Raw genomic sequence first — 24,227 nt, 5'->3', positions numbered from 1 at the left:
CAAAGCCCAGAGTGGTTATCTGCACGGGGTGCTGTGCAGAAAGTTCCCCAGTTGCCAACTGGAGTTGTATACGTAATGCCACATGCATTGATGGAAGAGGGAGGGTCCCATTGTCACTGCTATTTTTTTTTAAACTGTTTTATTCCAGTCCTGTCAGATCAGTCATTCCCATTAGAACTGTCTCTTGTGTTGTACAGAGATCCAGCTATCAATGTATTTGAATAATTTCAGACTTAAATTTTCATTCAAAGTGTTTGCTATTGATTTGGAGTGTCGTACCCAGTATGTGCAAAATGCCAAGTCGCTGCTACCCTAGCACTACGGTGTGAAATCCCGCTAGACATTGTATAGAAACACAGTAAAAGACAGTTTCTTTCCCAAAGTGCTTACAGTCTAAATAGACTAGAGAGATAAAAAGTGTTTATCATCATTTTATAGATGGGAAGCTGAAACGTAGATGTGTTAAATGACTTGCCCATGTCTCACAGGAAATGTGTGGCAGAGATGCGATTTGAACCTGATCTTCCTTGACTCCTTGTCCAGCATCTTAACCATAAGACCATCATTCTTCTCTTTCCTTTTACACCAAAGATGCTTTTGTGTTTGTAGCTGCCTGGGACATTGGGGCCCTGATTACCATTGCGAACTCTGAGCACCGCCACATATAAATAATATTAATAATGAGAACAAGTGCATTTTAATTATACATTTTCATTCCACGTATTGCACTGTATCATGCACTGATCTTTGAACCAGAGTTCCAGTAACTGTTGATTAAAAAGGAATAATCTTTTAATTAGGAAATGATTCTTTTCTCTCCCTATTCTTGCTTTGATTTGCTGAAAAAGAAGGAGAACTTGCAGAACCTTCTGAGCAGAGAAAGAAAGGTGTTGTCAGAGCAGAGAGAGAGAGCTGCATATGTGGGGGAAGCACAAATAGTTAATTTTTTCTGTCCTCCTCCCCTTCATCCTTGAAACGCTAGTGAACAAAGTTCATGGAAGATGGTTGGGTTTTCTTTCCAGACATGTTTTTTTTAAAAACAAAGTTTACATACTGTAACTACTACTTCATTCATTACCACAATGACATAATACTCACTTATGCAAGTAATTGGTTAATATAGCCCTTTATATGATGTTTTATGTGCTAACACTTCATTTTATGGCACGTTAATTAATGTTCAATGGCAAAAGAGGTTATGGTGATAGTACCGTGTGCTAAACTGTTGCACACACTTCCTTTTTTATGTGTTTTATGCTTCTGTTTACACTCCTCCCTTTTTGTCTGTCTTGTCTATTTAGAGCTTGACTACACAGGCAAGTTTTACCGGTTATACTGGTTTAATTATACCACTATAGATAAACCAATATAGTTGTACCAGTATAGCTCTCCATGTGGACACACTTATTCCAGTATACAAGAGGCCTTTTTTTCAGTTTAGCTTAAACCCTGTCAAAGCGATATGAGCCAAATCAGAAAGAAAACCTCTTATATTGGAAGAAGAGTGTCGACATGGGGAGTTATACTGGTATAACTCTAGAGATTTAAATTCACATCTTAGCTTATGCTGTAGTGACTTTCCCGAGTAGACAAGCCCTTAGACTGTGAGCCTTCTGGTGCAGGGACTGCCTCTCACTATGTGTATGTACAGTGCCTAGCAGAGTGAGGCCTCAGTTTTTGGCTGGGATTTCTAGGCACTACACTAATCGACAACAGTAATCATACGTCTATTGTAATAAATCCTAAATAGTTTTTACTGACTTCTAAATTTAAGAGGAAAGCGTGATCAATGATTTCTTTTTCTTATTTGAAGGTCTAGACCTGACATGGGGAGAATGCCACAGTATATAGATCCTCACACCAGCACACAAGACCTATACAGATGGTAGATAGCAGAGCCCTGCGCAGGTCTGTTGTAGAGCCCTGCAGAGGGACTGGGGTCCTGCAGGACCCGCTTCCATAATAGCAGGAGAGGGTGGGAGCTGGATTAAAAAATAGTCCCACTCAGATTCTAGTGCACAGGCTTTGTACTGGCCCTCCATGTAAGGGTGAATCTCACACCATGTTCATATCTTTATTTGCTATACTGTGTGATCAAATTCTGCCCCGATTGGTGCGGCCAGCTAGAGCAGACAGGCTGCATGGTGCATCTTGTACTGCAGGAATGACGCTGGGGAGGGCAGGATCCAACAAGGCAGTGGGCAGGGTGACATGCTGTGGAAACACACTGTGCTGTTCCTCTCTTCTTGTGAGTCTATGACTTTTGATCATGGGTAATGGCAGTATAAATGCTAGTTACCTGGGGGCTTGGGCATGTCCCCTCATCTCAGACCATGCCCAGCAGACTAGCTGGGCCGCTGCAGTGCAAGACAACTTTGTTGTGTGCTGTTTTCATTGTGGAAGAGATTTCTTGCCATCCTCTCTTGTGCTTCAGAAGGCAAGATTTAGCCCTCATTGATGTTTTTCTGAATATAGATAGATGGATTATTTTTTATTGTTCTTAACTTTTCATTATTTCCTGTGTACAGAAGAACTCAAGGAGAAACTAAAGGAGTATGTTGACGAGGTGAATATGCGGAAGCCTGGATTCATCAAGGTGGTCCGACACAGCAAGCAAGAGGGGCTGATCCGATCTCGGGTTAGCGGATGGAGAGCAGCCACAGCACCAGTTGTTGCTCTCTTTGATGCTCATGTGGAATTCAGCGTGGGATGGTATGTGTCTTGCTGCTTCTTGCAATCATTGATCAGTTGAATTGGTGGAACTTTTCTACGTGCCATTCGTAAATTATGGAATGACATTTATCCAGCATAAAAGGGGAAGAAGGTATATACAGATCTTTTAACACAGATTTAAATACAGAGATAATTATGAAAAGCTTATTGTTCGTAATATGCAACATAGTCAGATGATCAATGTTCTGTTTTTTAGAACTGGGCTATTGTCTGCTGTAGTAGTTATTCCGGTAAATGCATGTTACTAGATTAGACAAGTAGATAACATGACCATATGTCCCATTTTGGCCAGGACAGTCCCCTTTTTAAGCTGTCCCGGACGTCCCAACTTTTTTGGCAAAACTGGTCAACTCATCAGCTGGCAAGAGCAAATGGCACAAATGCCCAGTTTTGCCCAAAAAGTGGAGTGAGCCCCCCTATGGGGGGCACAGAGGAATGTTCGGGGGGCGGAGGGGTAAGCAGCGATATTTGGGGAGCCGGAGGACAGGAGCCTGGCTGATGTGTTTCTGCTATGCCCTGCCCCTTCAATCAGGAAGCTCACTCTGCAGGCCAGTCAGAGGGCAGTGTGGTCAGGGCCCTAATTCAAACTCTTTGCCTGGGCCATGGAGCCGTGACACATGGGCCCTGAGCCCTACCGGGCAACCCGGCTGGTAAGAGCCCAATCTGACCAAGTCCTGCAGCATCCGCTTGTGCCAGGACATCGAGCGTGGCACCCCCTACCCCCCACATTCTCCCGAGCAGTCCCTGGAGCCCCCATTCTGAACTCGTGTCCTCCCCACCCACCATCCTTCGGGGTCAGTCTCTGGAGCCCTCTCCACCCCCTCCCCTGATCCAGTCGGCTTCTTTCCCTCCCCAGTCTACTTCCAGTCTTCCTCTTCTGCCACATTCTGCAAGGGCATCATTTAGGGAGGACGATAGGGGGCACTTGCCCCCCCGACTTGCATGTCACCAGCTAGGAGAAACCTCCTCCCCTCCCCCAGTTGCTCGCTCCTCTCCCCGCTTCCCTCACCGGCCAGAAGAACTCTCCCCCCCCCCCCCCCAGCCTCCTGTCCCCCACTCCTCCCCACCACCCCTCAACAGCCAGGAGTTGCCCCCCACATACCAAAATCTGAAATGGTGGCCCTGCATCCTGGCCTTCCCCCACCTCCCCAGGGCTGCTCTCTGGAATCGCCTTGGTCCCTCTCATGATCCGGAGCTTCCTTCCTCTGCTCTCCCAGCCCCCAAAGGGGCATCATGCTGCTAACTGGATGAAAGTCCAGTAACTTCACCTCATGGCTCTGAGCCCAAAAGTTCTCTCACTCACACCTTGCCTTGCTGCCCAGATCTCAGCCCATACCCATTCCTCTTCCCCCTGACCTCTTCTCTGTTTCTTGGCTCAATTGGGGGCACAGAGAAACATATGTTGGGGCCAAGAGATGATGCCAGGAGGTTCGGGCCAGCCCAATGCATCCCATATTTGGTGTAGGGAAATACAGTTACCCTACAAGTAGAGTGAGTTAGAGATTTATTGTTTCTGATTAAAATTTGTATCAAATTTATATATGCACAGTATATTACTGTTCTCTTCCATTTTCACATGATTTTTGTCAAAAGTTAGTGCATAGATGACAAATAATCACTTAGGCATGGAGAAGCTCAATAGAACAGGTCAGATGTGTGATAAACTTGGTTCTGATTTTTTGTATGGGAAAATTAAGGGGGTAATGCAAATTTTATATGATTTTAGGCCTAGATTCTATGGGTTATTGAGCTCCTCCTACAAGGTGCTGTGGCCTCTTAGTACTTACCAGGATAATTCCACATACTGTTCATCCGGATATAAAATATTCTTCACATGTCTTTCAACATGGCTTTTAACTAACTTTTTTTTTTAAATCTGTTTTTAAAGCTTGTAATATTTATAAATGTCCGAAAAGCACTGGGAACAGTTTTATTGTCAGCATGATATTATAATTAACAATATACTAAAAGTCGACGGGGGGCCCAGTTCACCAAAGTATTGAATAACATGTAGCTTTAAGCATTCAGGTAGTTAAGGTACATATCTGTTTAAGTAGCTTGCTGAGTTGGAACCTGAGCCGGTTAAGCCTCCAGTCGAAACCAGTATTTTGGGATCACCCCATTGTTAATTACTCAGGGCATTACAACTACAGTTTGGATGGCAATGTGTATGGGAGAGGAGGCCTTGACAGCAGCTGGGAGGGTCATGGAAACATCCAAAGTTTACACAGTTCATGTGCACTAAATGCATAAACACTTTTCATTTTCAGCAAAAGAATAACAAGTGGCATGGACTGCCAAGCTGCACATCACTTCTGAAAGACCTGTGCTGTTTATATTTAACTGCCAGCGGCTGGCTTTACAAGATTTAGAAATTACATAACTATGTTTTGGAACTATCTCAGATGTGCTCCTTGTGTTACGTGGTCTCCTTAATGAATAATTTTAATTAGAATCTAAATTGCATAAAACATGTCTGGGCAAAGGAGGTCAGATGATTCAGGGGTTAGGAGTAGACTACCAAGTCTTTCACTCTGAAGTCATTGATTCCAATTCGGTCCATGTTGATAGTGACCAAAAGTCGTTAGCATCTGAAGCTGTTGAATGGCGTCTGTGAAATTAGTTGGTTGTTTTAGCCTGATTCCTAATGAAGAGTGACCACATCACAGAACCATTATCACAACTAGCTCTGACACTTTTGTTGATGGATTTTGAGCGACTTGGGTAGTGCTGTCCAGAGATCAAGGATAGAGTATCGTTGGGGCTGCACTGCTTTTTCATAGGTGGTCCCAGCAGTTCCCATCTGAGGCTTATTGAGAGGGAGGGTAATGGGGTGAAACAGAAGAACTTCAATGACTGGTCTATTACTACAGCGCCTCTCATGAGCACTAATTGTGATTTTCCTACCTGTGTTTAGTTTCACTGTTACTTCTGTAAAAAAACATTCTCTTTAAACAAAAAAAGCTTTTGTCCATGGGATACTTCAGCTATTAACTCTGATTTTCTTGATGTCCTTGATCATAGAGATGGCCTGGAGACATCGTCTTTATGTGGTAGCAAGGATGTAAATAGTAACTGATAAACAAGGTCTAATTTCTTCCATCAGCAGACTAGAAAGGAATAACATCCAGTGCATGCTAGACTTAGAGTTACGTTGTATACTTTGGGCCAGATCCTGCAACCTCACTGAGTAAAACCCCCACTTCAGTCAATGGGAGTTTTGCATGAGTAACAACCGCAGAGTTTGCCTTTTAGATAATATAGAATATAGGCTACTGTTTGTGTAAGTGTTTTATGCTTCTTTTGGAACAGTCTCAGCATTTGTTCCTTTAGGGCTGAACCAGTACTTACCAGGATAAAGGAAAACAGAAAAAGAGTCATTTCTCCATCGTTTGATAACATCAAATATGATAATTTTGAAATAGAGGAATACCCCCTATCTGCGCAGGGGTTTGACTGGGAACTGTGGTGTCGATATCTGAATCCTCCAAAATCATGGTGGAAGCTGGAAAACTCAACTGCTCCGATAAGGTAACATGCACCTGTGACATGGCTTTGGAAATTGCAGGAAGTGCTCTGTTACATGGAACAAATAACAAAGGGCTGGCTAAGTGTGCCTTATTTTAACACAGACTAAGGGGGTTGCTCATCAACAGACTGATGGTTAAATGAGAATACATTTTCTCACTGTTCTCTGCCACTTTTACTGTTGCTTCTTCAGATAATCACAAACAAGCTGTACAGTCTCTATATGGCTTGGTCTCATATACGTCATTTTTATATAACAAGTCAGCAAATAGAAAAAAGCAAAAGAGAAGACTTGAATGCCTGATTCAGTGTAGCCATCTACAAATGACTTGTCTGCTAATTTAATGGTAATGATCTAGAAAGACAATGCAGTTTACAAATGTATTGCAAAAAGGTACAACTGCCAGAGTGATAAATTAAGATCTGGTGATTACATTTGTAATTATATCACATAGTTGTACAATTATGTATTTTGATATCACATAGGGTCAAATCTGGCCTATTAATATGCGGGAGCAAAGAGTATGTGAAAACCCCTACTTTTGTATAACCTATTTTTATACCTGCCTGTTCTGTCCAGAGAACTGGTAGGCTGGTGCAGAAGAGGATACCTATCTACTCTATGGTACCAAGGATGGTATTGTCTCATGGAAATAAGATTGATGACCCCCAAGCAGATCTGTATAGATCTTAGTTCTTCTTTTTATGCAAATCCCAAGGAGCTCACTGTAGCCTACCCTCTGGTTTCCCAAAAGCTGTTGCAGGAAGAGAGGAGGTGATTGAGGCTGAGGTACAAAAATTGTACCTTTGGAAGTGCAGAGGGTGGGGCATCAGTAGGTGTCTCTTGTATTCTCCCACACAGACAACCTGAGGGCTATATTTGTTCCCACAGACCTGTCTTTTCAGGCTGATCGTTCTGTTTTGGAGTTGTCAGATGGAATTGTTGGCTCAGGGCTGCATTAACCCACTCCGTCTCCTTGGCCATCAGACATTAGGAAGGTGGGAGGATGTCCTTAAGCAGGACTAGGAGTCAAGAGATCTGAATTCGAATCCAGGCTCAGCCATAGACTTTCTGTATGAGGATAACCATATCTACCTTATAGGGATACTGGGAAGCTACCAACATTAATTAAAAGTGTTTGAGAACCTCTGATGGAAGGCCTTGTAGCAGTGAAAATTATTTTTTAAATATTTTTGTTGACTTTTTTAAATTAAAATTATTGCGTTTCAGAACAAAGATCTGCTCCTGGTTGTGCACTTCACCCAGTAATTATGTGATTCCTGATGGACAGGGATTAGATTTTCACTTTACAATGGTGGACATTTAGATTTGCTCCTGGCAAAATCCTTAAATGGGGATGAGAGCTGGCCTTTTTCCTGGAATAATGTTTATTATTGAGATATATTGTATATGAGTGTCATGTAATAATAACAATAATAAATTAAGTTCAGGGTATGGATAGATAGCTTTACTAAGACCATTCCTCCAGTAATCAACAAATAGTTACTGCATACACAGTTGGAAGGAAACATAGTGAAAATACAGCAGAATTAGAACAAAGGCAAAAACATTCTTTGCTTCAAAAGACATTCAAAAACCTTTCTACTCTATGATAAGCTCAGCACAATTTTTTAGATGATATTTTCCTCATTACCAAATACATCAGAAATATTTTCTCATCATGCTGAAATGGTACAGCAATAGTGTAGGGTAACACCACACAAATGTATAGATCTGTACAAGGGGAGAATTTTAAGCTTTGTGATTAAGTAATCTTATAATCACCTGAAAAGCAGATGTCTATATTTAACACAGCTTGATTGTTCTATTCCTGATAAATGCAGGATAATTTAGCCGATACTCTTGCATTGCCCTATATCCTTTAATTAATATCCTGTTGTTCCCAGTGCTGCTTCTGTTCACACGATGGCAAAAATGACATTTTTCTTTTTGACAGCATGCAGGATAAGGTAAAAACACAGATAAATTATTCTATAGTTGCCTTCTCTCATAGAGGGAAAATTATATTCTATATTGTCAAGTCTTCACCTTAAAGGTGGTTCAGCAATCATAAGACTGAATGTCTCAGGATTTTGAAGCAATAGGACATTAATATTGTAAGACTGGATGACTCGATGTGATATTGAGCCTCTCACCTCTAGGCCACTGAGTCAAATTTGGTCCAGATTAACAGTGGCTGAAAGACATTAATATTCTACAGCATTTCAGTGAAAAGAGTGAGTTGTCTCATACCCCTTTCTTGTGTCCACCTTACAAAAGCCACCAACAAAGATGATTCAAGAAAGTGTCCTTATTTACTAAAGACACTTAAGCACATACTTAATTTAAGCTTAAAGTTAAGCATGTGCTTAAATGCTCTCCTGACTAGGGGATGGCCTTAAGCATGTGTTTAAGTGCTTTCCTTCATCAAGGGCAAAATTTACAGAAATTGGTACCCTTGTTAGCAGTGTATGCTGAGAAGTCAAGAGCTGAGTGGCAAGAGAGATTGTGCAATCCTCTTCTCACTACAGCCAGTCTCACCAAAACAAAGCTGGGACAGATGCGCAAAGCAGTACAGGGAAGCATCACTCTGGCTGCTCATCCTGTATTGAGGGCTTCAGTCTTTCATCAACACTAAACTCACTTTAAAAATAAATAGCACAAAAGACAAAATCGGCCAAATGCATCTTGGGTGTAACTCCATTGCAGTCCATGGTGTTACATCAAGTATGGCCCAGTGACACTAACTACAATCTGTTTGCGTGACGATATAAAAGGAAGTTGCCCACATGCTCTCTAACTGTTGTTTTTTGTTGTTCTCTTGTATTCATGCAGAAGCCCTGCACTGATTGGATGCTTCATAGTAGACAGGGAATACTTCCAAGAGATTGGCTTACTAGATGAAGGCATGGAAGTCTATGGAGGAGAAAACGTGGAGCTTGGGATCAGGGTAAGGAAATGTAACAAAAAAGCACTGATGCTTGGTTTGTTCTTATAAAATATGACTTGCCCCACATCATAGCTGAGGAAGCAGACAAAGGTTAGTAGATGTAGTATGTGAGGGAGCCATGTAACTTCTGTCTCTTTGTGTGATTATATATATGCCAAACCAGCCATAGAATCCTACACCTATGGGTTGTGTACATGAGGGAGGGGATGAAAAGCAGAGACTCCTTTTTTCCTTGTGAAAAATGTCATTGGGGAGGGCAGGATACAAACATGGTGTCATTTTTTCACATAGCTGGTAGTGGTAGCTGCTATGATGATGAAGCTTGGAGAAAACTTCTCTTTTCTTTTACAATACAAGCACCTATAGGGAGAGTGGCTTCTCAAAGATCTAATGGGGAAGGTTCTCCTAGATACATCTGTTTATTTGAATTGGGGAAGCTCACTTTGGAGATAACAAAACTGACTTAGATTTAAGCAGTTTCCCCTCTGCCTTTGCTTTGGAGTTAAGATATTCATAGAGTCCTGAGTTTGCATAATTGCACATATTTTCTTCTTCCATCATACACTCTTCATTTATTTACCATTTGCAATACTCTGTGTGATTTGTGTATCTCATTCTGCCTCCCCTCATGAATAAATAACATACTGAAAATGCAACATTGCTCAATTTAAGAGATTCTCTCATATTTTTGATACAAGTGAAAGACAGATTCCAAGATACGTTGTTGGAGTAATGAAAAAAATGGTCCGATTTTTGTTACAAAATGAGATTTACAAACTCTGCTAGTGAAATGTTAGCTGAACACAATGAATTTGTGTTTTGTGGCTGTCAGGTCACTGGAATAAAGATATACACTAGCATAAAAACAGGATGAATTTCTGTAAATAATGATAAAAATATCTTCAGGTAATGTGTTCAGACTGAGCCGTACTACAAAACTACTCATTTTTCACTTCTGACTTTCTGAAAATCTTTTTCTCCCACTTGTCAGAGAGAAAGTGTTATTGCAACAGAAGGGAAGGCAAGGCCCTCGCCAAGATATGTTACCACACACTGGCAGGGAGTGCTAAGGGAGAAATGTGAGCATCCTGCCTTTTGATAACACCAGTCTCTGCACACTTAGGGTTAGGGAGCCTGAGTCCATTCCTAGAGTCAGATTTCTCAGCTAGATGTTGCTGGCTGAGTTTGAAAATTAGTGACACTGATTTTTAACTGACTGAGTTATTGTTGCTGTGAGAGGGCAAAGAGTTTGATCGACCGTACCTATGAGACGTTGATGATAATTTGCATGACAGAATATGGCCCTTATGCTCTCAAGTAACATATTAGCCTGTCCGGTCTGGTTAATCCTTGTGGAAGTTAACTGCTGACGATCACTTTGATAGACAGGACTAGACAGACACACAAACCTTCTCATAATTGAAATTTTGGAGTATACTGGATTATTGGAATAAGACCCAGCATTGATCTAATTTCCTCATATCTATTCTTCTGTCTCCAGGGAAGTGAAGCCTGACCTAAATAAAACACTTTCATCTTTAACATACCACAATGTGCAAGGTAGCATAATATATACTGCTTTGTCTAGCTCTATTCTGACTCTGATCTGAGTTCCCAGCTACATCAAAACATCTGTAATGGACAGATTGCTCAGCAGTTTATTAATGACTCTCCTCAGTATGCTCAGCATAACCCAGATAATACCAGGATTAATATACATTTATAATGCAATATTAGCACTGCCAGGAAGTGTAATATTCTTTCTGCAGATGGCAGACTTTGCAAGTGTGTCTCTTCACTTAACCCACTGCTCCTGGTACAGACCCGAGGCCATGTGTTGCCTCCCGGCGAAATGCAGGGGCCTACAAAAAATGCTGTCGTCATAGCATTGTTGGAAATTGTGTAATTTAGTTGCAGTTCCTAGCTCTTACAGTCTGTAGTGTTACTTCTCAAAGCTGCCTTTAATTTTCTTTATATAAAGGCATTCTGAAAACGACGGTCAGAGAAGGATTTAGGTCCAGATGGTCTTTCTCTGCTGGCTAACTACATTTTCCTGTCTCTGCAGCACCAGAGAGTAATTTCTAGCATTCCTGTGTTGCTTTTAACTGTAGGGCCTAAAATTAATCACTTAATACAGGCTGTAATTGTTCAACAGAAGCAGCAGCAGTTAGCATTTTATAGTTAGAGTATCAATACAATAGATAACATTTTTATTGTAAAACTATAACCTCTGCACCAGGATACAGATTGTTTCCTGTGCTTCATCTTTCATCTGCACTTTCCTTTTTAGCAGCACATGGCTTAATCCCATCTTTTGACATGTGGCGCACTTCAGTATGTAGCCTTGGAGAATCTGCTACTAAGCATGCCTGAGTAAACCCAGTACTTGGCTTTCCAAGTTACAAAGTATTGTGTGCCACATATCAGACAATATGATGACGCTCATTAGCCAGCCAACTTCCTGAGCTTAGTCCATGTCTTACCATAGCCAGAAAGTTGGGAGTAAAATAAATACATGGTGGCCTGTTCCTATTCTGCGTGCTGTAATGTCTTTGCACAGTGAACAGATGGAATGCCAGGCAGCATTCCTTCCTTCCTCTAGAAAGTCTCTGTGTGCTGTAAGCCTGCACAACTCACCTGCCTGCAATAGTGCTTTGGGACTGGATTCACTGGATTGTCATCTTCTCACTGGCAATACCTTATAAACGTAGAGAGTTCAATGTTACAGGGTGATAGATCATGATGGTACAATGTAGATGCACAGGAGACAACACTTGTGAGACTCCACCCCCACACATATTAGAGAAGATTGCCGTGGTGGGTCTCTGCAGCTCCTTGTGGAAGGAGGACTGTGGGTAGGCCAGTGCAAATGGGTAGGCCAGGGCAAGTGTGACCAGTGTATCTGTGCACTGTATGTATGCACTGAGCCAAAGCCCTGTGTAGTGGGGAATCAGCAAGCCATATCTGCTACATTTTTCCATGCCCTATATTAGCAGCCATGGCTTGGCTGAAAAGGCAGCATGGCTGGTTCAAGCTGAAAATTCTCTCTCTCATTTCCATGTGGAACAAAGCTGTCTTATGCTCCCCAGGATTAGTCTGTGAAGGGCAAATCTTGCCCTTTCCTTTGCAACCTTGAAGTGACCAGATCACAGCAGAATGGGTAGGAATTGCACCCAGACACACTTGAGTCCTAGGCCAATGTCCTAGCCAGACGAAGCACCTTTCTCTCATCTATTTACATTGCTTGTGCCACTTGAGAACAAAGAAACTCACAAACCACTTGGAGTTGTATCCAAAGCATTCATTGCTGGTGATAACCCCTTGATCAGCTATAGAAAGCCAGACTATTATTTTCACATTTCCAGTATGTTATAGGATTTGGGAATTATTCTGTCAGGATCTTGTAAAAATTCTCTCTTCTCAACTCCATTCATTTCTGATTCGAAGTAATATTTTATCATTAGGTATTCCCCCCCTCATCTATGGCTTTGTAATAATAGGTGTAAAATATTAAACATATATTATCAAATAAATATTAATGGAATTCAGTTGCCTTTGGCTAGATGCTTACAAATGTGTGCCAAGTATGAATACATTCATAGTATAGGAAACAAAGTAATATATTTTCCCTGACAGCAAAACATTTTCTTACAAAGCTCAGTATTTGCCTCATAACAAAATAATCAAGCTCACTAAGGCTGGATGAGGAGAGCTGGGGAGCACCTTGTCTGAGGGGTTAGATCCCATCAGTGGGATTCCTCCCAGGAGGCTGTCAGCACTTCTCAGGATCACTTCCTTGGACTCTGTGTAGGATCAGCACTGCTCCTTCAGAAGTCCCTCATGCTTGATGTTCAATCCTGTTAAAGTTACAGTGCTGTCCAAAGTTGTTTCCTTTTGAGGTGTAATTGCTGCGCTCTCCAGATTCTGTTAATATGTTTCAGGATAAGGTTCCAATACAGGCCCATATAGATCATTTTTCATCTGAGGAGCTCAAAGTAATTTAAAAATATTACTTAAGCTTCCCAACAGCCTATTTAGGTTGTATTGGACGCACTTTTATAGATGTGTAAACTTAGGACTGACGGACTGTGTCAGTGGCAGAGGTGGGAATATAACCCCAGGCTCTAGCTTCAAAAAGTAATTATATATGTTAGAAAGACTGTGTTCTGGCTGATGTATTCACATTAATAAAATATCTCCATGAAGTCAGTGAGAGAAAATTCTATTTAAAAGACGAAAGCTCCTTAATGAAAAAGTGAAACATTTTCCTAATGGGCCTAAACCTGCTCCCGTTGAAACAAGACTTGAATTAACTTCAGTGGGAGCAGAATTAGATCCAAGGATTAGGATTGCATACTGCACCTTTCTTAAACACCGTGCACAAACATATTGTAGCCGGTCATATCTGCGGTAATATATAATTATAATAAATATATAGAATTATACAAATAATTAGCTTCTCGCTGGCACAGCTGTTTCTGACACTAAAGCTCAAATGAAGCTGCTGCTACTGCTCTCTGTGTGTGTAGAGAAATAAAACATTGCAGGGAAAGAGACTTTAGTGTGCGACTTCTAAGTGGGGATGATATCCCAGTCACCATTGAGCAAAGCCATCTGTCTGTCTATTCCTAGTGTGTGTCATCTGAAATCTCTTTTCAATAGTTTGTCCTCATAACTGTGTTTCATCTTTAAAAGGCACCTCTGTCTCTTGCGTTGTGCTCTACACTACTCTCCAGGGGCAGTTCAAAATCAGTACGGGAAATAATTTTTAGTGCTGCAGTTCTCCTGACTGGTAAAATGATGCTTATCTTTTCAGAAATCGCTGGAAAGTTTGTGGCGTTAGTAACCTGGAATGCTTGGAAACATATTTAGCGTATCATTTATATGCCAATTGTATGACAAACAGATATATAATTACATCATATATGGTATGTATCGATAGTGATCATTCTTCTTTTCAGATGATAAAAATGAACCTATCATGGCTTCTAGGAGCATGAACAAAAAATAACTATAAACTCATAAACATACATTCATCATTTTAGCACATCCATAAATGATGATAAAAAGTTCTTCAACCATACACAAACAATCTTTCCTCAAAATGCACCTTGGGAAAATAAGAAATGACTAGACAGGCCTTGCAAATTACTGTGTGTGTGTGTGTGTGTGTGTGTGTGTGTGTGTGTGTGTGTGTGTGTGTGTGTGTGTGTGTGTGTGTGTGTGTGTGTGTGTGTGTGTGTGTGTGTGTGTGTGTGTGTGTGTGAGATTATATATTATGTCTATTACATTCAGCATTTAAAATAAATGAACGTCTGTTTTAATGGGGTATATTTAAGGTTATCTCCCAAACATTTGAAAGCTGAGTCCTTTTCAGTCCCCATTGTGTCCCCTTGCACTTTCAGCCACTGTCATTTAGTGTGGTTTATAGCCATATGTATTTTAGTTGATTTTAGTAATTCATGAAAGGCCCACAGAGACTGTAGTGAAAACTGACTATACACACAGCACTGTCAAATGAACAAAAGAACTGGAGGGGGAAAAAAACAGAGAAAATGTACTCTTCTCTAATTTCTTTGTTATAGTAACCTGAGGTGTTACTTGTAACAATGTTAAGTAAAATGCTTTTTCAGGTAGAAATGTAATACTATTTTTAATATGTTGGTTTCTCCTTAATTTCAGCTGTTAAAAGTTAACAGAACATGACATTTTTTACTTCCTTGTCAGCTTTATGATTGAAAAAGAAATCCTTTGTTTTCATCATCCTTTCCTGAAGCAAGAAGAAGTTGACTAACTTTTTAAATCATGTGAGAAACATTTCAGAAATTGACAAAAATTGGGGATCTTGCAAAAAGCATTTGATACTTTTTAGAGCAAACATTTTTGCAGAAAATCATGAGAATTGTTCAGTTTTGCAGCATGAGTGCAGCCAGAGCTAGTGATCTATGTAACTTTTGCCTGGCTTTGTATATAATTGCTTTGGAGACCTTGATGTCGGCAAATCATCACTAAAATGCTATTTGTTTTGGAAAATACTTCTCATTGTGTTAATATACTAAAGCCCAATGGTACCAGAGACTGGTATTCTCTATTTTAAGGGCTATCATTTCTATATGATCGTCATTTCACTATAAGATACGACTCTCTGTATTGAAAACGAAAGAAAGAACTTGCCTTCAGATTGTGATGCCTCCAATTTTGTCAGTCATGACATCTGTAGCAACTTGCTCTCTATGGCTTGTTCTATTTTTATGTCAAGCCTCCAGTGGAATAATTGTTTCCCCCCTGTTTTGCCCATGAATGCCTCAGTAGGTATCCCGCAGCTACAGCATATATAATTATACATACAGACGACATTACCAGTTTTCCAGTGAATCATTTTTACACTATTCCTGTTTCTGGGGAGAGAGAACTTGTTATTCAAAGCTCTCACAGGAAAGCAGATGATTGATGTAATACCAGCAGATATGTGGTGTAGCATCCCTTTAACCTACATTAAAGAGCAAGAGGTACTTGAGATTTCCAGTAGAGGTGCTTTTTGCATTGCCTGCACCTGTGTGGTTCCATGTTTCTGAATGGACAATAATGTTAAAATCTTGATCCTTCAACAAAGGAAATTATTGCGTGCAATGATAACAAGAGAAATAACACAGCTGAAGTAAACAAACATACTCACAAATCAGTGGTTACAGGAGAGAGACCAATTAATTAGTGCCTTATCATAAGAGAGCACAATGTTTAATACTTTAAGTAAAGCTAAAAGTGATACTGTAACCTCTGGTGTCATAATATCTCATAGTCTATTGTTACAGACCCTTCACCTCACTTCAGTTCTGACTGGGTCCCCTGATGTAGCACGATATCTGTCAAACTCTAATGCAAGAGTTTCTGTTGCTGATCATTCTGAGCACTGGCATAGGGTGTTAGGGACTGGAAAGGAGTTTTTAAAAAAACTGCATGAAAAATGAGCAGTCACAATATCTTGTCACATAAATATTAAACCTCTGGTAATTTGCATGGGTTATACACTTTGTTTCCCACCCTCCTTTCAGGATAAAAGATGATTTCTTCTTCTTCCTATTCATGGCATAAATTTGACAATGGAGTGACTTAAGTATCAATTATTTTGCTATGCCTCGTAACGAGATGGATACATTTGAAAAACAACTGAGTGAAGCTTTATGCCTTCAGTGACCCTGGAAGCATGTTATCTCCTAGTAACACAAGCCTCAGAGTGGCTTCCTGCAATTATAAAACAGCAACCCAACATACGTAGTTTAACAATAGAGTGTAAAAGTTTTACAGTTTGTGAAGATAAGTACAAAATTAATCCCTGCAGAACAAAACAATTAAAAAAGTACATAATGAACCAATTAGCTAAAAGGGGGAGAAAAACACTGACAATTTGATATGGAAAGATTCTTTACATGTACTACTTTTTTCCATGAGGGTGTTGTATAAAGGCATAATTAATGTGAAGCGAGGACTATGAGGCAATTAATGAAGACTTCAAAAGTAAGATTTAAGGAATAATTTACATTTTAAAAATTGAGAGCCAACTCTAGTTACGTTAAGCCTTTCCTTTCTCTTTTAAAAAATCTTTTAGCTTTCTCTTTTGTCTTCTTCTGGGCCTCCTGCAGCTTACCATTAGCATTTTCAGCTTGGGTGTGAGAGCGGTTACTGTCACAAACATATGGAAAACTTAGTCCAAAATAAAAGGGAAGGTTCCGGGACAGAGCGAAGTAGAATAGTCTTCCGAGAAACCACATAACTTGGGTCCTTTCATACTAAGGAACAGTCCTGTGCTGGCAAGGGAATGGACTAAGTAATCTAAACAACCTTTTCCACTTCTAAATTATCTGATCTAATTTCAATGAATGCTGTTTTGAGCTGCCACTAATACAGAATAAAGAGATTTTCACTTCAGTGCAAAGTTTCTTGGTAATTTCTGCTTGCTATAATAAACACCAAGGTCTTCATTCTTTGTTCCAGCCAAGCTCTCCTCTGTGCACAAATGGATGCATGTGAGCAAACTAAAATATATTCCATGTTAACTCTCTAATTCCCAACCTTTCCTATAGAACATACTTCTGATTTGCCACCTGAATCACCACCTTAATGAAGTCACCTGACACAGCCCAAGACAACGTGTTTAGATCTAGTCTTTGGGCAGAAGAAACTAATTGAGTTCTATTTTAAAGTTTTGTCTTCAAGTATCAGCAGGATGTGCAAATCCGACCCTGGGCTCCCTGCAAGCCTTTGAGGGAATATGGCATGAGCCAAAACCTATAGAAGTTAAGTCCTGAGTCAAAACGCTGTGATTTCAGTGGAAGCTTTGTCTGAATAAGTATTCAAGCATTTGACCTAATGAGAAACGTTTTCTAATAGGTTTACAGAAATCTTTCCCTAAAACACACTACAACCAAAAGACAGTCAGGACCTGATTCAAAACCCATTGGGAATCAATGGAAGCATGCATACTGATTTCTTTGGGCTTTGGATCAGGCCCTTAAACCCTATTCCTTTCCATACATGCTGGAATACTGAAAGAAAAATGTGGAACCAAAACATCACAGAACTAACCACCATCACACTGGCAAAATCCATCGCTCCGTCATTTTCATTTGGATTGCATCCCATCCACCCATCGGTATGTGGTCTGTTTACACTGGAAGGGGCAGAGATCTTTTCTTCATACTTGTCTGTAAAGCAGGAAACTCACTGTTGGCGATCTGTAAATAATTAACAATAATGACAAATGCTAAAAAACCTTAGGTGGAACATAAGTGTCCACAATCTACAGATATTTTATGTGGTAAATTGTTTAAAAAAAAAATTCATGTCCACGATAAGTGACTATCTGTTGAGACCCATAAAAAAAATGAAATCACATTGGCTGGGTTATTTTCTGCAGGATATTTGTTAAAATACAAAGAACACTTTATTTTCTGCGGACTTCAGAGAAACTAGAAAATACGTGAGCTTTTTGAAAGGTCCTAACAAACTATTTAATTATTAGAGAGTCTTGTCTGAAGTCCAAATATAATGTTTGTCGCAAACAAGGCCATTTTAGTTTTCTAAGAGACTCTATGACCAATATGAATTCAGTGACTGTGGTACGTGCTAATGAACTGCTTAGCATCATGCAGAATTTGTTTTTGATTAGATTAAGCTACAGCAACATGAAAGAAACACTCAGTGATTAAACAGATAAAAAAAGAAACACTTTTAATGAACAAGTGGTGCATCTTTATATGTTGGAGTATAAATTAAATAGTCTAAAGGGGATCAGCTTCTGTGCAGTAGCTGATTTGATTAAATATTTGTGAATTCAGATGCATTTAAATGTATTTGAAAGGGATTTATCCAAGGACAGAGATTTAGAAATACTTAAAATAAATAGAAACATGGACCTTTTTAATCTGATGAAGGAGGTTTTCTGGCTCTCAAAATGGAAATTCCATTTTTTTATATTTAAAAACTGTTTTTTGTAATCCCTTCACTTTAGCTGTTCTTATGACACCTGCATCTAAAAGAATAGTGAACCAGATTCACCAAAGCCAGCTCAAGGATGTGTCAGTTACTCCCCTCTGTGCAGACCGGTGAAAAGATAGATTCTGTGCTGTTGTTACTACCACAGTTCTCTTGGCATTTTTGATTAGGGAAGAGGTGCGCAGCAGCTATAGTTAGGTTATCCATGGATCATTCTGAAAGGATCTAGTGTATCAATGTATAACAAGCTGTCATGGTCATGCCCTTTCCAGGACCAGGATGTCCAAATTTTGGGCTACAGTGGCTCCTTATCACCTTGGCATGGAGGTTGCAGCTGATTTCTGGTGCAATCTATCTCTCTCCCCAGCACGTTTTCTGAGTTTTACTCCTGCTTGTAGCACTGTTCGGGAAAGCCCAATCTCTAAACATTTGTGATGGTTTACACACAGTGGTGTGAAAACATTCATGAGTAAAGCTCTTTCTTGGCCCTAGAACCAATAATCCAAGAGACACACCTCAGACAATAGTATATATTGTAATCTTAAATGAAAATTGGAGGAAAATCCTCCAGGAAGCTTTGTGATTTGTGATTAAATCACTCTGTACAGTTGTTTTTTGTTTCACTTATAATGTTGCACTTTTTAATGAATTAATAAATAATGTTGTGGTGGGTCAAATTCAGGCTTTGGACTACAAAAAGCCAGATGGGAAACTGAGGTATAACTCCTGGGCTCTGATCCTTACCTTCCCCAGACACATGGAGGTTGAATTCCTCAAACCTTCCATGTGTGGAACCATGGAGAGCCATTCCTAGATGGTCCTAAGGGTTTAGTGGGGTATGGTATGTATATTTCAGCATGGATCTGATCATCCAGCAGCCATGACACATGCCCCTTCCTTTTTCATAGACCAGTTTCCTTCAACTGATATTCCTACTGCATCTCCCACTACAGCCGTGTGTTTTCCTTAGCTTAGGTTACAACCTCAGCTGATCTTAGCCCTCTGAAGAAAATGCTTTCTGCTTCACAGGCATTCGAAATCTACCAGACACTATTAGTATGCCTAACATCTCTTTGAAATTCTTCTAAGACAGACCATTCTGCCACCTCACCATAGCTGTGAAGAAACCTTTTCAAAAGGGGGGACCTTCTAAGTACTTGTTGGGGCTATTCTGATTGCTTGAACCTCCTCAGGGAGCCAAAAGCAAGTATTTGTTTCAAAGATACTCCTTGCAAAGGAAAATTCTTCTATTTTGTACTGAAGGTGGGTTTGGGTTATTTTTAAAGGATAACCGCTGTGGTGTTAGATTTTTAACAAAACATTTTTGTGCATTGAATCTGCAGTATTGGAATCCTTAAAGTAACTCTTGTAAAGCAAACTGCAGTGGGGAAACACCCAGCAATAACAGGACCTTCAACAAAAGCCTTTAAAAGACAATCCTTCCATCCTGCTGAAGAGGTGAAAATACTTCCAAGGGATGTTCCTCTCTGTTCAGTGAAAACCTTCTAAGGAATCCCCTTCAGGCAAAGCCCCAAAGACATAGCTATGCAACAGATGTCTTTGCAAAATAGAGCATTAAGCATTGTTTATCACTTGATCACAGTAGCAATCTGCATTCTTTAGTAGACGTGGCAGATTAAAAGTGTGTACATGTAGAAATTGCACAGAAAATCCTTTAAACATAGTGTCCTGCTGTGAGGGATCCCCCAGAAAACTAGCAATTTCTAGCTGTCACCACTATCTGTAAAGAACCTGCCTCACTGACAGTAAAAGGTGCTCTGCTTCATTTAAACCGTAGTAGTTGGAGAATCTTCAAGTATCTTCCTTTCCACTTACATTAGAAGGCTTTTAAATGAGCATTTTAAATTTTAGCTTTTAATTAAATAAGCATTACTGATTATGCAGTCCTGGCCATGTAAACATCTAGGACGTGATCCTTGGCCCCGTCCTGGCTGCTTTCCAGTCAGTCCTATGGTGCAGTGCAGCCCTAAATCTGGTTTGACTGGTCACTTAAGAATTCCCCCTTTTATAGGGCTATCTTTAGGGGTTATCGGAGCCAATGCAAGGGGTGTGTCATGGAATAAGGGAGAATGGCTGAACAAGCCACATGCCTCAGTGATTCCTGTCTGCTTGAACACTCCTTTTGGGATCATAGACAGCCAGCATGAGAGAGAGCAGCTCTCAGTAGTCCAGGATGTCTTAGATCTTTAAGCCACTTTTGCCCTCCCTACCTCAGTCTGAGTTTTGCAATGTATGAAATGTGCTCAGACTGGAGGATGTGGCCCGTAGGCCCAAATTCAGTTGACAGTTATGCTGGTCAAATTGGTAGCCTTACCAATAACTTCATGTTTTGACTTGTTGATGAAATTTTTTTTCTCTTTAATCTCGTTTGTTGTTCATAATCCATATTTGGATTTTGGTAACCCTGAGCCCTGACCGTTTTAGAACACATTCTGTTCTCAGTTACTTTGGTGTTAATCTGAAATAACTACATGGACTTTAACCCTTTATAAATGTGTGGGACTACTCACAAACTAAGGTACTGCTCAAGATAGAACAAGTCTGGCAAACCTGGTCCAAGGTTTTCCTATGACAGAGCCATGAATAGAATCCAGATCTCCCAATTCTATTCCTTAACCACAAAGCCAGCTTCTTCCCACTCAAGGTGTGAGATCGTGTGAGCACACACAACCATATGTAGCTGTAGACCACTCCCCAGCAGCACCTCTCGTAGATCGCCCGTGAAGCTAGTGGCAGCACTTTAACAGGACAAGACTGAACCCTGGTCTACACTTACCTGGAGATTTGGCGGCAGTCAACGGGAGTTATGCAAACTACACAGAGTAGCTTGTGTAACTCATGTTGACTGCTCTGCTTCCCTTCTGCGCGCTGCCTACACTGCACTGTGCCGATGGGAACAGCGTTCCCATCAACGCAGCGCTACACTGCTTGAGGGGGTGGTTTTACTCAGTCGACTTCCTGATCGATTGAGCGGGTCTACACTGACCGCTCAATCGATCCAGAAAGATCAATCTGGCGGCAGCGAATTTGCCTCCGTCAGTATAGACATGGCCTGAGTGTGGCTAACTTCCATCCTAAATTGCCACTGGTGGTTACAGGTTTTCTGCTGTGTATCTGTACTTATAGAATCATTGAGTTGGAAGGGACCTCAGGAGGTCATCTAGTCCAACCCCCTACTCAAAGCAGGACTAACCTCAGTTAAAAAATCTCAGCGAGGGTTTTGTCAAGCTGCAGCTGAAAAACCTCTAAAGATGGAGATTCCACCACCTCCCTAGGTAACCCATTCCAGTGCTTCACCACCCTCCTAGTGAAAAACTTTTTTCCTAATGTCCAACCTAGACCTCCCCCCCTGCAACTTGAGACCATTGCTCCTTGTTCTGTCATCTGCCACCACTGAGAACAGCCTAGCTCCATCCTCCCTGAAACCCTCCTTCAGCTAGTTAAAGGCTGCTATCAAATCCCCCCTCATTTTTCTCTTCTGCAGGCTAAACAAGCCTAGTTCCCTCAGTCTCTCCTCATAAGTCTTGTGCTCCAGCCCCCTAATCATTTTTGGTGTCCTCCGCTGGACTCTCTCCAACTTGTCCACATCCTTTTTGTAGTGGGGGGGGGGGGGCCTCAATCTGGACACAATACTCCAAATGCGGCCTCACCAATGCCGAATAGAGGGGAATAATCACTTCCCGCGATCTGCTGGCAATGCTCCTACTAATGCAGCCCAATATGCTATTAGCCTTCTTGGCAACCAAGGCACACTGCTGGCTCATATCCAGCTTTTTATCCACTGTAACCCCCAGGTCCTTTTCTGCAGAACTGCTGCTTAGCTTGTCGGTCCCCAGTCTGTAGCTGTGCATCGGATTCTTCCGTCCTAAGTGCAGGACTCTGCACTTGTCCTTGTTGAACCTCATGAGATTTCTTTTGGCCCAATCCTCCAGTTTGTTTAGGTCCTTCTGTATCCTATCCCTACCTTCCAGGGTATCTACCACTCCCTCCATCTTAGTGTCATCTGCAAACTTGCTGAGGGTGCAATCTACCCCATCTTCCAGATCATTAATGAAGATGTTGAACAAAACCGGTCCCAGGACCGACCCCTGGGGCACTCCACTTGTGACCGGCTGCCAGCTAGACATGGAGCCATTGATCACTACTTGTTGAGCCCTATGCTCTAGCCAAACAGAAATAGTTCCTTGATTAGATGGCAAAGCCTGTTTAATTAAACAATTATTTGTTCTTCCTCTCTGCCTTTCCTACTGTGCATCTAATGACCCACCATCCTATGTTTTTAGCAGGGATTGAACCATGGACCTGTAACTCCAAAGCACAGGCCTCTACTTGAACTAAAATAGTAAATCCCCAGCTGGTAGTTATAATCTCTTCTCTTCTTATTCAGTCCAACCACTGAAGGGTGACAGAGATACACGTTGTGCTTGTGTGAATTACAGGTAATTTCAGTGGTTTACACAGAATGTGGCAGAAAGTACAAGTATTTCTATTTATGACTAAAGATACTTGTATAATAGTGTGTATAATTTACGTTGTTCCCTTCCTGGATTCTCTTTGAGGTGCAGATGCAATATAAGTAACGCATAACAAATAATATTTTACATGATAGAACTCCCATAGAAATGCATTGCAAGGAGAACTAGGATCGTTCTCTTTACAATTTTCATTCAGGGATCTCAGAGAACTTTATAAATATTTAGGACCAAATCCTGGACTCCTTGAACTCACTGGCAGTTTTGCCATGGATTTCAGTGGGATCAGGGATTGGCCCTTGTAAAGAGGCTCCCAACATCCTTGTGAGCTGGGTCAGTGAGAAGAAAGTTAGATAAGTTCAGCTAAGTTCAGATGTGTTAGTGTAACCAGTTTCTCCTATGGGTCTGTTGACTTCGTGCCACAGATCTGCACTTCTATAACCAGGTTGTTTTAGAACAAATTGCGGAGGCCACAAGTAAAATGGTTAATGTGGGACGCCAACATACCAAAGGGCAAAGAAATTCTGGATGTCAGTTCTTAGCCAACTTGTGAGTTCCCTGTTCAGTTGTAGTAAAGGAAGAATCAGGAAAAGCTAAAAGACCATCTGCTGCAGAGCTGCTCAGGCTTTATACTTTTAATTTTGGCCTGTTTAGAATTTACTGGCCAGCAAAACTCTAATCCCAGTTAAAGTGCTTATTCTCTAGGGCTTGAATTTTCAAAGGAGTTTAAGGGAGTTAGACATGCAGATTCCATTGAAATTCCATGGGAATTGAGTGCCTAACTCCCTTAGGCTCCTTTGAAAATTACAGCCTTGGAGGCCTCCTTGCATTTTTGTTTTGGTGACTGGCCCCTCCATGGGTGTGCAACAAAAGGCTAGGGCACAAGGACCCTATTTGCCCCTTGATAATCTCTGCACAGTGTGCAGTCACTAAAACTTAATGAGCTCTCCTAAGTGCCCTTCTTGCTCCCTGCTAGCACCCCTGAGGCACAGGACAATCCAATGGAGAGTAAGGAAGTGGTTAGACCATG

The 24,227-nt window shown here is 40.9% G+C and overlaps 1 protein-coding gene across 5 annotated transcripts in view; it reads left to right on the top strand.

Moving 5' to 3' along the window:
- The window catches only part of GALNT18 (polypeptide N-acetylgalactosaminyltransferase 18), a 403,991-nt gene that overhangs the window by 282,003 nt on the left and 97,761 nt on the right, over positions 1 to 24,227 (top strand). For all 5 annotated transcript variants that reach the window (XM_067540807.1, XM_067540809.1, XM_067540808.1 and 2 more), the window contains 3 exons: positions 2,529 to 2,712; positions 6,067 to 6,264; positions 9,098 to 9,212. In XM_067540807.1, the coding sequence (XP_067396908.1) occupies positions 2,529 to 2,712; positions 6,067 to 6,264; positions 9,098 to 9,212 (497 nt within the window). The remainder of the gene's footprint in view (positions 1 to 2,528; positions 2,713 to 6,066; positions 6,265 to 9,097; positions 9,213 to 24,227) is intronic.

This window comes from Emydura macquarii, unplaced genomic scaffold, assembly GCF_026122565.2.
Source record: "Emydura macquarii macquarii isolate MOO-44397 ecotype Brisbane River unplaced genomic scaffold, CSIRO-AGI_Emac_v2 contig_587, whole genome shotgun sequence".
NCBI classification, from domain to species: Eukaryota; Metazoa; Chordata; order Testudines; family Chelidae; genus Emydura; species Emydura macquarii.
Note: the sequence above shows the minus strand (reverse complement) of the source record. Positions and strands in the feature narration are given on the sequence as shown.